The 12,883-nt window shown below is 39.3% G+C and overlaps 1 protein-coding gene across 1 annotated transcript in view; it reads left to right on the top strand.

Annotated features, from left to right (window-relative positions):
- The window catches only part of LOC149410494 (uncharacterized), a 49,457-nt gene continuing 36,574 nt past the window's right edge, over window positions 1–12,883 (top strand). The window contains exons 1-4 of the mRNA XM_089648257.1: window positions 1–38; window positions 4,520–4,731; window positions 7,833–7,996; window positions 10,741–10,884. Coding sequence (XP_089504383.1) covers window positions 4,523–4,731; window positions 7,833–7,996; window positions 10,741–10,884 — 517 coding nt within the window. The 5' untranslated portion in view covers window positions 1–38; window positions 4,520–4,522. The remainder of the gene's footprint in view (window positions 39–4,519; window positions 4,732–7,832; window positions 7,997–10,740; window positions 10,885–12,883) is intronic.

Raw genomic sequence — 12,883 nt, 5'->3', positions numbered from 1 at the left:
TGTCGTTATAAAGAGACACTAGTGTTTGATGGACGCAAGTAAGCCAAGCATTTATTGTTATGATTTGATATAGTTTAATTATTGGTGTTTGATATCTGCGTGATTTTTTTCCATTCGCAATTAGTGAACCATGACAAAACAGTTAATATGAAAACAGAGTTAAGATATCTAAGAAAATACGACATTTTTTTTAATACGAGAAATATTAGTTTTTATTTAATCCTTTCGATAAAGTAGCGTAGCGAAGTACTTACTCTAACTCGACAATTTTGCATTTCATCTTCTGTCTTCTTTTTGAGAATTCCGTACAAGAGTCCCAACTGTTCTCAACCGTACAGAGCCAGTGAGACTATGACAACCCTAATTGGGGTGTGTTGTTAAACTTAAGGGAGTGGGCAGGGGATGGAGATGGGGAAAAGGAATGTGAGGAAGTACCTGGCGATTCAGATCTGGTCCCCAAACACTGCTAAAGCGATTTCAAGCAACGTTTCAATTCTAAATGGTGGTCTTCAACCAGGGCGATACTGAAAGTATCTTCCATTCTGGAACGTGTGGCAAACTAATATTATTTTTAATTTGTAAAATAATAAAATAATTTTACCTACCAATAAAATTTATATTTTGTTTCCATCGATGCCTGGAATCCATTATGAGAGGAATCTATGAAGACGTTCAAGGCCTTCAAGTTGAAGATGGGTCTGAGTGTGTGGTCTGATTTGGAGGTAAGGAACATACCTGACAGGAAGCTCGGGGAGTCGTCTGCTGCCTCCAGAATCTTTGACGCTTTCATCATTTCGATGTGCGCGGTCAGGTCTGAAGACGACTTTGTCCTGAAATTCTGCCTGAGCTCGGCTGACAGGAGAGCCAGAGGAGGTTTGGACACAAAGTGAATCCTTGCTCCTTCTAGGATGTTCAGATTAGTGGTGACGCCCCTAACTCTCCACACCTCCCGATATGCCTTCAGGCGTCCTCCCCAGAAGGGCTCTGGCCTCCAGTCACCTCTATCGCCTCCTACCCCGATCGCTAGTCGCCTTGCGAGAGGGCTCTTGCTTCTTGGTGGGCTGGCGATGTGTTCTATCTTTCTCTGGCCTAGGAGCGGGTCAAAAGGGCTTTCTAGGGAGTGAGAGTGTAGCTTCCCTCACCGGCCTTGCCATTTGTGAGGTAGAGGGTTGTGGTTGACGGGGGGTATAGGACGAAGGTGCGACACTGACAACCTTGTCTCGTCCCCCGTTTACCAAGATATAGGCCGCAAGTTCCTCTTTATTAAAGAGGTGACTGGAGCTCGGTGGGATCCTGGCGAGTCCTTCCCTGGTAAAGGGGTCTGTTATTCCCTCCAACAGGGCCTTTCGCCTACTTTGAAGACACTCAGTTCGCCTTCCACATACAATTTGTAGGACGTCGTCCATGATCCTACTGTATGGGGATTCCTTGGCGAACATCTCCTGGATTTTCTCGAACAGGGTCGAAGGGGTCAAGCAGGTGCCGGGATCGGCTGCCCAGTTTACCAGCGTCTGCATATTCCCTTTTACTGCCTCCGTGTGTGATAAGATGGCATTCGAGAGAGCTCCCAGGGAACGATCCAGGGCTGGTGCAAAAGAACTGTTCTTGTCGAGCCTTTTCAGCTCTTCATTCACCTCCAGCTCTACGAAGGCAGGCGTGGCGGTGTAAGCCTTTTGGGTTTCGGCATAGCGAACCCGCGACCATTCCTCCGAGTTAAAATGTTGAAGAGCCGAAATAAATCCCACTCTTCTCGCGTCCGCTTTCAGGATCGGTGCCTCTTTCACCATGGTGGCGGTGCTCGGATTTCCGAACTCCAGAATGTTCTTCTGGGCGGCTAGGCTGGCGGGTAGTTCTATGAACCCCTATACTTCCCGCCGTGTACCTTCAGCGGGGTCTTCTCTACCCGGGAATTCTTCGAGTTCTACGCGACTGCCCATTAGGGCGTCCGTCAGAGCGGACACCTGTTGCATCAGTCGTTCAACTTGCGTGTCCAGGTGTCTGTAACCCCTCTGACTGGACGAGTCCGAATCCTCGCGTCGGCGCTTCCGGGAATCTTGCGTTTGGTCGCTGTTGCCGACCGACGCCGCGTCATTATTTCCGATGTCACTCATTTGCGCAACAATCACAATTAAAAGACGACAAAACACTGATAAACACGATAAAACTATGAGTTAATTTCTCGTAAACAGTATATTTATAAAGGCAAGGGAATAAACCATGATTTTTTCACTGAAAGTTGGTTTTTAAGCACAGCTCAAACACGAAACGTACTTAAGGCGCGAAAAAACGGCGTCATATGAACAAAAACACCACGTGACCTGAAATGCGCGTCACTACAGTGTTGCCAGTAGGTAGAGAAAGTGTGGCAAGTGGAGAAAAGGGGCAAATATAGGAAATAAACACGCGCGAAACGTAAATAAAAAGGGCGAAACAGCAAGCTCTCTCTCATAATGGATTCCAGGCATCGATAAGGAACACAAAATACAAATTAATCAAATAAAATTTATTTGCGTACGCCGGTATTTGAAACCACGACCTCCGAATTGCTAGTCGAGAGCCTTACCTCTCGATCATGGAGGCCGTCAATGTTGTAAATTTGTTTGTACGTTCCTGTATCCATTTCAAGTTGGTGGACGTTTAATGGTTCAGTAAAGATAATCTTTTCAAATCGACGTGTTTATTTAAACTATTTTATTAGTTTTTTAATATTATCTTGCCTGAAGAATGTTTGAGAAAAGAATTGTCGTTGAGGTAGTAAAGTTTCTTGATATAAAATTAAAATAGTTTCTACTTATACTTTGTTAGGAACTCTTTCAATTCATTCTTCATAGACCTTCAGTCCCATTTTTATCAGGAAAACTAATAATATGACAAGTATTTTAATAAATTTACAATATTTCATATCAGTAAGTTTTCTCCTAGTAGATATTTATTTAATTTCAAAATAATACCATTCCTCAGAGCACTGGAGTATAAACGTACTAGAGCAAAATTTCAGGGATTGGCCTTAAATAGTATGTAAAGTTAATATTTGGTGCTTTGAGCAATTACTAATTACGTAATTTTACGTAATTTTTACCGAAAAAAACAAAAACATTGATTAGGTACATTGACTGTATAGTTTAGGATTATTGTGAACGGAAGTGGTGTCCTCTAGCGGATTTTGAGGTGTCTTAACATTAATCTCTTGAGATTAACTCAGAAAAGAGCAACGACGCACGTCGTTACTGCAGATTTGAATGTTGTTTTATTGCAAGCATATAAAATAAACAGAGTGATTATTTTAAACAGTGAAGTCAAGGTAGACTTTTACTCTAATATCAATCAATTACAAATTTCAAAAAATTTTAGTTAAAAAATTAAAATTTCCCATGCAAATTTTGAAATTCTATTTTTTTACACTTTCAAATTACAAAAAAAAATTAAAAACATTGAAAAAAATATATGTCTAATTATATATTTTTTTTATGTTGACTAGTGAAAACGTTTAGTCAGCGCTACTGCCGATAAGTTCACTATCTGTATGAGAGCGTTCAGTGAGGCGGTAGTCGTGTGAACAGATTGTATTGCATGTAATTATCTTTTATTTTTTTTATTATTGTTGTACATTTCATACAGATAAATTGTAAGTAATAGATTAGGCCAAAAAATATATACATGAATATGTGCACAATGATTCGTAATAATAATATATGACAACTAAAACATATGTCGAGGATAGACTGCAATACAGACGTGAATACATTTTGGTCCAGTCAACATTACTTTCTAACTAGGCAGTTCCTGTGGTCTAGGGGTAAGGCTCTTGACTAGCGAGCTGGAAGTCGCGGGTTCAAATCCCGGCATGCGTAAGTACATTTTATTTAAATTTCACAAAATTACTAATTTAAAATAACATATCCTATATTTGCACGTTCCAGAGGGGAAGAAGCTCTCAGTGTCGTCTTGGTGTAAGACCACCATTAAGCATTGAAACGTTGCTCTAAATGTCTTTGGCCCTGTTTGGTGACCAGATCTGAATAGCCAGATACTTCCCCACCTTCCTCCCCACTAAGGTTTCACGTATTTTTTTAAAAAATAAATTGAATAAGTAATGTAATAAAGGCGAATAATAGAAAGAAAAAAATTAAGAAAAGGATTAAAAGCGAAGCTACAACTAGGCGCTCATAATAAATTATCAGATGACTTTTTTTAAGATTTTTCCGAATCTGATATGTCGCTGTGTTGCTCGTTGGAACAGAAAGGTGATTTCTGCCCTCACTTCTAGTTTGATTTTTTGTTCGACGGTGTACAGTCTTATAAAATAAATATTAACAGAGAGGTCTATTACTGAGGTGCATGTTCGCCGTCCTCTTTCTATACACGCGATTTATACAAAGATCATGATGCCAAGTTAGCTTGAAGTGTGGCAGGTATTGTTTCCAGTATTTAAAAAATAAGATATTAATAATGAATACTTAATTAATTGAATCATTAATAAACAATACAAAAAATAATATGTTCTTCTTTATGCTTCCAGAAAATGTTGTTCAACGTCCTTCTAGTAGTGATCGGTTTGATCAGCATCCTCTACCTGTACTTAAGATGGGAGGACAAGACCTTAAGTGAGCGCGGAGTGAAGAGCATTCCAATGCACGAATCCATCTTGGGCCGCATGATGGACATCCTACGGAATAAGGAACACATCAAGGACTGGATATCCAGAATGTACAAATACAACCCTGAAGAAAGGTAAGAAAAATCTTTTTTTTTTCTCCTGGGTTCTAGAGAGTACGAAAATAGTATGCAATATAATTGTGAATGAGGAGTACTTGGAGCAGGTGGATGAGTTTGTGTATTTAGGAAGTATGTTTACGAGAGATGGGAAGGCTGACAGAGATATTGAAAGAAGTTTGGGGATCAGGTGAGAGGCACTAAATAAAAGGCGGGGTCGTGAAGGTCACAGTGTTTATTGATGAGTCAGGTAGCCGTGACGAGAGTGGACGTAGGACAGATGTTGGCTTCTCCGTATGCAGGCGTTGATGTGCTGGTCAAGCGCGGGTCAGTGAGTCGACGCCGGGCGCTGGTGACCGGGACTCGATGACTGTCAGGCACTGGCGATCTGGGGAATCAATACTCCAGTGCTGACGGGAAAGCCGAAGGTGCGGCGGACCTTGTAGGCGGTTGAGCGGGAGCTGCGTAGACCAGTGAGGATGCTGCGTGCCCTCGTGGTTATCATGATGCGTGGATGAAGCGCTGGTCAGAGACGCTGGAACCAGGGCGCTGTAATCCGTGTAGCGCTGGCCAGGGACGGCAATCTGGGCCAAAGCGCTAAGATGATGTCCTTCGCGCAAAGGCGCGCGGATTATCACTCGTGAGATTTATCCACTGGCGGCAGATTGATGACTGACTGACTGACTCGCTGCGTTGGGCTTATTTATACTGTTCGGCCGGTGGCAACAGTAGGTAGTAGGGCCATGTCAAGAATCAGAATAATAGAAGAGTATGTATGAGACGATGTATGAATGTGAATGAGGCAAGAAGTGTGTGCCAAGACTGAGTTGTTTGGTGGTCCGTCCTATCTGCCTACCCCTGCGGGGAAACGGCGTGATAGTTAGTTAGTTAGTTGGTTTCTGTTTGAATTCACTTTAGCAAAGAATGCGCCTTACCTCAACGCAGTGCTAAAAAGGTCGCGGATTGTAGAGATGAATGAAGTAGGAAAATCGTTCAAAAGATTACTTTTATTTAAAAACATAAGATACACATGAAAATATTATAACCAGAATGCTAACGCGGAAAGGAACTATGTGAGAGATATAACGTCTCTAGTAGAAGGGTGCTAGGGTAGGAAAATTTCATCGGTTCGTTGCGCCAGCTGATCGGGGCTACATATCGTGTCTGTGTGGCAAGCTGGTAGACCTTGCCAGTAACTAAAAATTAAACACGCTGGCGCAGTTCCTACACTACTATCTTCTTCACTTTGGTGAGAGTCTATTGGGTCAAGTGTTACCTTGTGGATTGTAGAATTCGTAGACTCCATGCTCGGTTGTCCGCACCGTAGGATGATGATACATCATTATGTCTTTATCTCTATTATCGGCAACCGTGTCAGTAACAGAACTGGAATTGATGACTAGAGAAGCTGATTTCGGTAAATATTCTGAATCGCTGGACACGGATTATACGAAATATTTTTTAATAAAATCTTCTGATTTACCTTAATTACTATAAAAGGAATCTGACTGCATTTGAGATATTTTTAATTTTAGCATTTTAATTTTTAATTACGTAAATCGAAAATTCACTTCCGTTGTATGGGATGACAGCTGGAATAATTTCTGTTGATCGCATTTTCTCTTGTTGGTATTCCTGATATGAGTGGCTAGAATATTAACCATGTTTGTATGCAAATAGGTAGGTACTATTTTGGCCAAACTCGAAAAATAAAATAAAGATATTTAGGTATGTTTTATAAATAAAGAAAAATTAAAAAGGGTAAGGTTATTATAGGTTAAATTAGGAAACATAGGTTAGGTTAGGTTGGATTATTGTAGATTAGGTTAGGATAAAGGTTGGGTTATTACAGGTTAGTTTAGGTTGGATTATTGTAGGTTAGGTTAGGTGAGGTCGGGCTATTATAGGTAAAGTTAGGTTAGGTTGGGTTAGTCAGTAATGCTCAGGATTTGCCTACCTTGCTTTTGGGTGCCTTAGCCACCAATAAATGGACAGCTGTCCAAATAATGGAACGGAGATGTCGAATAATTACCATTGTTATTCTTATATTATTATTAGTTTTACTATATATATACGTATACCATTATAGTATTCTTATTAGTATTATGTTCTCACCATAATACGGCCACTATAATATTTGCCTAGTTTGGGGTGTCTTAATAATATATTTTTTTTAATTTAAAATGCAATCACACATCGACGAGTCTTTGTCCCCACCTGTGCTTCATTTGGGCTGTGTGAGCACTTAATGAACGTCTCAATGGAATCTCTCAATGGACGCGAATCAGCAATTCTACTCGCCACTTGGAAAGAGGCTCCTTCGGTTAGCTCTTAGTCTGTGATACAGGTCTACAAGGACATACCATTTATATTCACGTGACTTCAAAATCGTTCGGCGGCACTTTCCGGTGAAAAGTGACAAATGCTGTAAAATAACATCATCGCTCGAAAATTGCATTAAGGGTTCAAGTTTCTTAAAAGTAATTTTCTAACAGTTTACATAGTTAATTATATAATTTTAATTAAGTTTGTTTTCTCCCATTTTCGTACTCTCTCTTTCAAACATCCATTACTTTAGACTTACTCACATTCAACGTTAACTCATTCTTCGTACATACTCCGTTCATCCTAGACACGAGAGACTGTAGATCTTCCATACTGTTAGCAATCAACACCGCATCGTCAGCATACAACAGGCAACATACTTTCAGATTACTTAAATTCGCACCCAATCCCACCTATTTCAATTCTTGCATACAATTATCCATGTATAGATTGGGCCATCTCAAGAGATATTAGAAGAGTATGTATGAGACGATGTATGAATGTGAATAAGGCAAGAAGTGTGTGCAAAGACCGACTTGTTTGACGGTCCGTCATCTCTGCCTATCCCTGCGGAGAAACAGCGTGATTGTTAGTTAGTTAGTTTATTTTCTCCTATCTCTTTTATTTACTTTTTCATATTAAACATGTTAGGTTAGTTACGCTGGGAAAATATTTAATTTATGTTTTAAAATATTGCATTTTTTTACTTTAACATATTTGAAAGCCTAGTATTAAGAGTGTAAGTAAATAAATAATGAATAATCAAGGAATTTGAATTTGAATTTATATTGCAGTTACATTGGAGTCCGTCAAGTCCTGACCCCGGTGATAATGATCAGGGACCTTGACCTCATTAAGCAAGTTGCCATAAAAGACTTTGACCACTTCACTGACCATATAGGAATGGTTGATGAGGTCAACGACCCTCTGTTTGGGAACAATCTCTTCACTCTCAAAGGTTTGTTTTCTCACTCTCTTTCTCTTCACATTTTTCTGGCGTCTCACAAAATTTCCCATTTTGCAATCAACTCAAAATATGTGTACCTAAAAATCATGTCAAAAAATATATTTCTAATGCATTTTGCCTTAGGAACCGAAAATTTTACGAACTTTGGGTTCGAACATCTCAAAAAATAAATAATATTATAAGATTTAAAAAAAATTGCCACCATTATTATGTAACTTATTTATTATTAAATAGAATAAGGAAGATAATTGTAAGTAAAGGATGGTTTATGGATCAAGCAAAGACAAAATTAATTGTCTCTGTCCCACGGGTCGGTAAGGAATCGACAAAAACAGAGTGCTGTAAATAAGCCAGAAATCTGGCTTGGTGTATGTTGCATGATCTCTGCACACGGCAGATAAGCTGTGTAGCTTGTGCTAGCTTTTAGCTAACTATTGGTGTTGCAGATTTCATTTTCTTTGTATGTTTTTTGATTCAGTTGTAAAAAATTACATCTTTTGAAATGATAATCTAGCCTCCTTCAACGGAAGCAATCTTCCGAACAGGCCTTCCATTGATATGCTTGGTATAACTATAAGTAACCAGCTCAGGTACGGGGGCTCCATCGAAGCCAGAGTAAAGTTGGCCTCTCAGAAGCTGGGCGTACTGTACAGGGCCCGCAGATACTTTAATAATACACAACTGCTGACCCTGTACAAATCGCAAGTGCGCCCTACTGTCGAATTTGGCAGCCATCTCTGGTCCGGAGCCCCTAAATACCTGAAAAAACCCTTGACTCTGTGCAAAAACGGGCGGTCCGTTTGATAGATTCCCCAATCTTAACAAACGGACTGCAATCTTTAGAGCACAGGCGTCAGGTAGGTATGCTGTCCTTGTTCTATCGGTATTACAATGGAAGATGCTCTGAGGAACTAGCGTCATTGATCCCTTCGGCACCGGTGCGTAGTCGGGATACAAGCCAAACGCGCGCCCAACATTTGTACACGGTTGACATTTGTCACATGAGAACGGGTCGCTTCTACGATTCGTTCTTAAGTTCAACAGCTCGGCTGTGGAACGAACTGCTGGCCTCTGTGTTTCCTCCCTCCTACAACATGGGACTCTTCAAGACCCATGTTCACTCCTTCCTCTCCACAAAAAGACCCTCCACACAGCATCCCCAAAGATGAAATAGGCCCTGAGGGAAATTATTTTCTTGAGGGCCTCCTGTGTGGAGTAAATATAAAAAATAAAATAAAAATATTCCCAGTTGAGACGGTTATCAGTTGAGACCGTTATCTTTTTATTTTTAAGTTACTTTTTTATTTTATTTTTTTTTTAAAGAAAGACAAACATTCCCGGGTTCAAAAAACCTGACAATATTTGAAAATCTCCTACTACCACCACAGTAAGCTGAAAATGTTGCTTGTGTTGTGATGGAGGACTTAGCCAGCCGAGGAATTGAACACACTACGCCCGAGTGGGACCCAAGCGCGATGTCAACTCGGCCACCGACCGGTCAATTTTGTTTAAGAGTTTACTTTAGGACTGTCAGGAGTTAGGAGTTTCAGCTCGATCGAATGTCTCAAAATGAGTTGGTTTCATCTTCCAACCTTTGCATGCATTCATTACGCTAGAATAAAAATTTAGAATTACTTACATGTATTTGTATGAAATTTATGCACATTTCATTGCATCTAAAACTTTATAGTATTTAGTTCTTTATAGTATTTAGACATAACCCACGAAAAGCAGCAAGGCTTTTAGCTTCTTTAACATCTGTCGGTAGTTGATTGAATATCTTGAATCCTTTAAAATAGTTATTGTTTTGGGTTCCCGACAATTTTTTTCTGTTTTTCCAATTGCCGCTTTTACGCTGAATGTCATTATCCCATCATCGGCAAATGACTCACGGGTATTACTATATATTGTAATCGACTGTAATGACTCAGAAGGAGAAGACGACCAACAATAACAAATGACTATGAATCAAGTCAGTCAACAAGTGCCGACGAGATTGTGGATTTTTGTGATATTATTAATGCCTAAGTAATAAATTCTTAGTAATATTTTTAAATCATTTTAGACTACAATTAAATTTATTGGTACACATGATAATTAGACGTTTGTTGCGTGATATAAGCAATTGCTAATGTCTTTCTGTTGATGTCGAGATGAGCAGCTTTACAGTTATATTTAATCAAATAAGTAAATTACGTAATGTTTAGATAGATGAATTATATCAAATTTGAGCGTTCTAAGGTGATTTATGATAGAAGCTACGATATGGGTAATCCAAAATCACCACTCTCAGCTATGTAGTATGGAATTTTTGACCATTTTCTTAACGAACCTATAGTTTTTTATATTTTCACTGATCATGTTATAAAACAACGGAGCTTTATAAGAAAAACTCTTTTGTCCAAAGGATGTTCTGGTATTCACCAGCTGATACATTAGAAGAACCCAATCTAGTGTTGCGCACTTCTTGTGATCTTAAACCTCGGGCTTTCCCGACTTCTTTTGTAATTCAAAGCACTCTCTAAGCATTGCTGACTCAGTTTTTTTTTTAATATTTATTAACAAAAAATTATTTTACATAATTTACAGAAAATGTAGTAATGTAACATTCAAAAAATATATTGAAAAAAAAACATGAAACTGCTTGAAAAGTTTTTGTCTAGAAGATGGGCAGCAGCAATCACGAAAATTGTTCTATAGTAATTGATAATGATTGATTGGTTTTCAATTTCCAGGTCAAAAATGGCGCGACATGCGAGCTACAATGAGTCCAGCCTTCACCAGCTCCAAGATGAGAGGAATGCTCGACTTCGTGGCGGTGTGCGGACAAACCTTTTCCGACTTCTTCATGGAAGAGATGAAGAAGCCAGAGCACAAAAGTAAATATCTTTCTAAATAATAGCAAAGCGCCTTCAGGATTTTCTTCCAATGTACCTACATGACTTTCAACGATTTTATACTCATCAGTCATTTGGCGAATTTCAGAATAATTTGAACAATTGGGCCTGCAGATTCTTTACAACATATTGACCTTAAAAAAGCTCTCATAAAGTCGGAGAATGTGTGTATGTATTTCCGCTTCTCAATAAAATCCAAATAAATTTAATATTTCTGAACTTATCCAAGAACTAAAAATTGTTGAAAGGTGATGAAATAAACATTCAGAAATAGATATGTAAATTTTGAATACAAAAAAAAAATCTCAGATTGCGGTCGGAAAATTTGGTGTGATTGAGGTGTACATTTTAATTATTCTGTGTTTATCTTCATTATTTGAATATAAAGCTTGGTGTTTTCTCTTTTAACGCTGTTCAGTTCAAGTTTCTAACTATGATGATAAGGGAGACAACGATATCCATGAGACCATATGAGGTGTTCGAAAAAGTGAACAAATTGACTCTAAGCTGTTTTATCCCGAAACCGAACAAATTAACCCAAAAAAATGTTTCTACTCAATCTAGTAGGTGATTTTGTATTAACGTTAAAACATATTATTATTAAAATAAATAGCTGAATGACCAATTATGTCCAATTTTCCGAAATGTCATGTGCGTGCGAACCGTACCTAAATTTATATGATAAACTGGTAATCTCAAGTCACCTACCAGGTAAATATGTTACTGCATATTACAAGTATCTGTCTGTACAAAATATAAATAAATAAGAATAATAACACATTTACAATCTAGCTTCACGTTAATCAATCATATGAATTGTACATTTAGCTTTATACTAGTGATCGACGAACCAGTGGATGCAATCTGTTATATATATTAATAATAATTTGACTAGTCTATTATTAGTAATAACATATATAAATTTAGAAATGTATCATATATTTGTACAGCGCCCTTGAGGCGATTTTGCACAAAAACGGCGCTATACAAATCATCCAAATATTATTATTATTTTTTCCTACAAAAATAAAGTAGGTTATTTTCACGTGAAAAATCTAATAAACATTAATTGTTGAATGAAAACTACTAGTTCGTTAAAATACTGGCGTGTTTAGAATAAGCCGATGTAGCGTAATTGTAGAGCAGCTGACAGGCAATCAGAAGGCTGCTCGTTTAATTCCCGTCGGCGACATATGTTTTATCGGAAGATTTTTCAATTTGTATGGTTGTTTCAGGCTAATGATTATTACTTATAATCATTTAGTAGCGTTTGTGCCATGCATTAGAAAACTTGTATTATAATGTGGCGTCGAGAGAAGAATCCAGACTAACTCATTGATAGTAAACAGCTCGACCTACTTAGGTACATGCAAATTACTACCGAAAACTAATCATAAATAACGCGACCTGCCTACGACATTACGTTGCAAGTCGGTCTGGCACATTACGCCAACTCGCTAGAAGGTTCTAGCCTATCGCCTTTGCGTAATGCGGCGCCGCCGAAAGTTCCCGAAAGGCCCAGACTGAGCGAGTGTCTCCGTTTTATTTGCGATTCCGCCTACCTACTGTTGCCGTCGGCTGTACCGTGTAAATAAGCCCGACGCAGCGAGCTGTCAGTCAGTCATCAATCAGCCGTCAGTTAACAAGGCTCAACGAGTACTTAGCACCTCTTACTCGCGCGTTAGGACAATATTCCCGGCTTCCCCCGCTCAACTATGGACTCCATCGGGACATCATCACAGCGCCTTGGCCACAGTCCCTGGCCAGCCCTACATCGGATCTCAGCGCCCTGGTTCCAGCGCATCTGACCAGCGCTACATCCATGCACCATGACCACCACGAGGACACGCAGCATCCTCACTGGTCTACGCACCTCCCGTTCACCGCCGACAGGTCCACCGTATCTTCAGCCTTCCCGTCAGCAATGGAGTACCTGAAGACCCACGTTCTTCGCCAGTGCCTGACCGTCATCGAGTCCGGT

Source organism: Hesperophylax consimilis, chromosome 27, assembly GCF_061612785.1.
Source record: "Hesperophylax consimilis isolate HC1 chromosome 27, BYU_Hcon_1.0, whole genome shotgun sequence".
Classification (NCBI taxonomy): Eukaryota; Metazoa; Arthropoda; class Insecta; order Trichoptera; family Limnephilidae; genus Hesperophylax; species Hesperophylax consimilis.
This window is presented reverse-complemented; position numbering and strand designations above follow the sequence as displayed.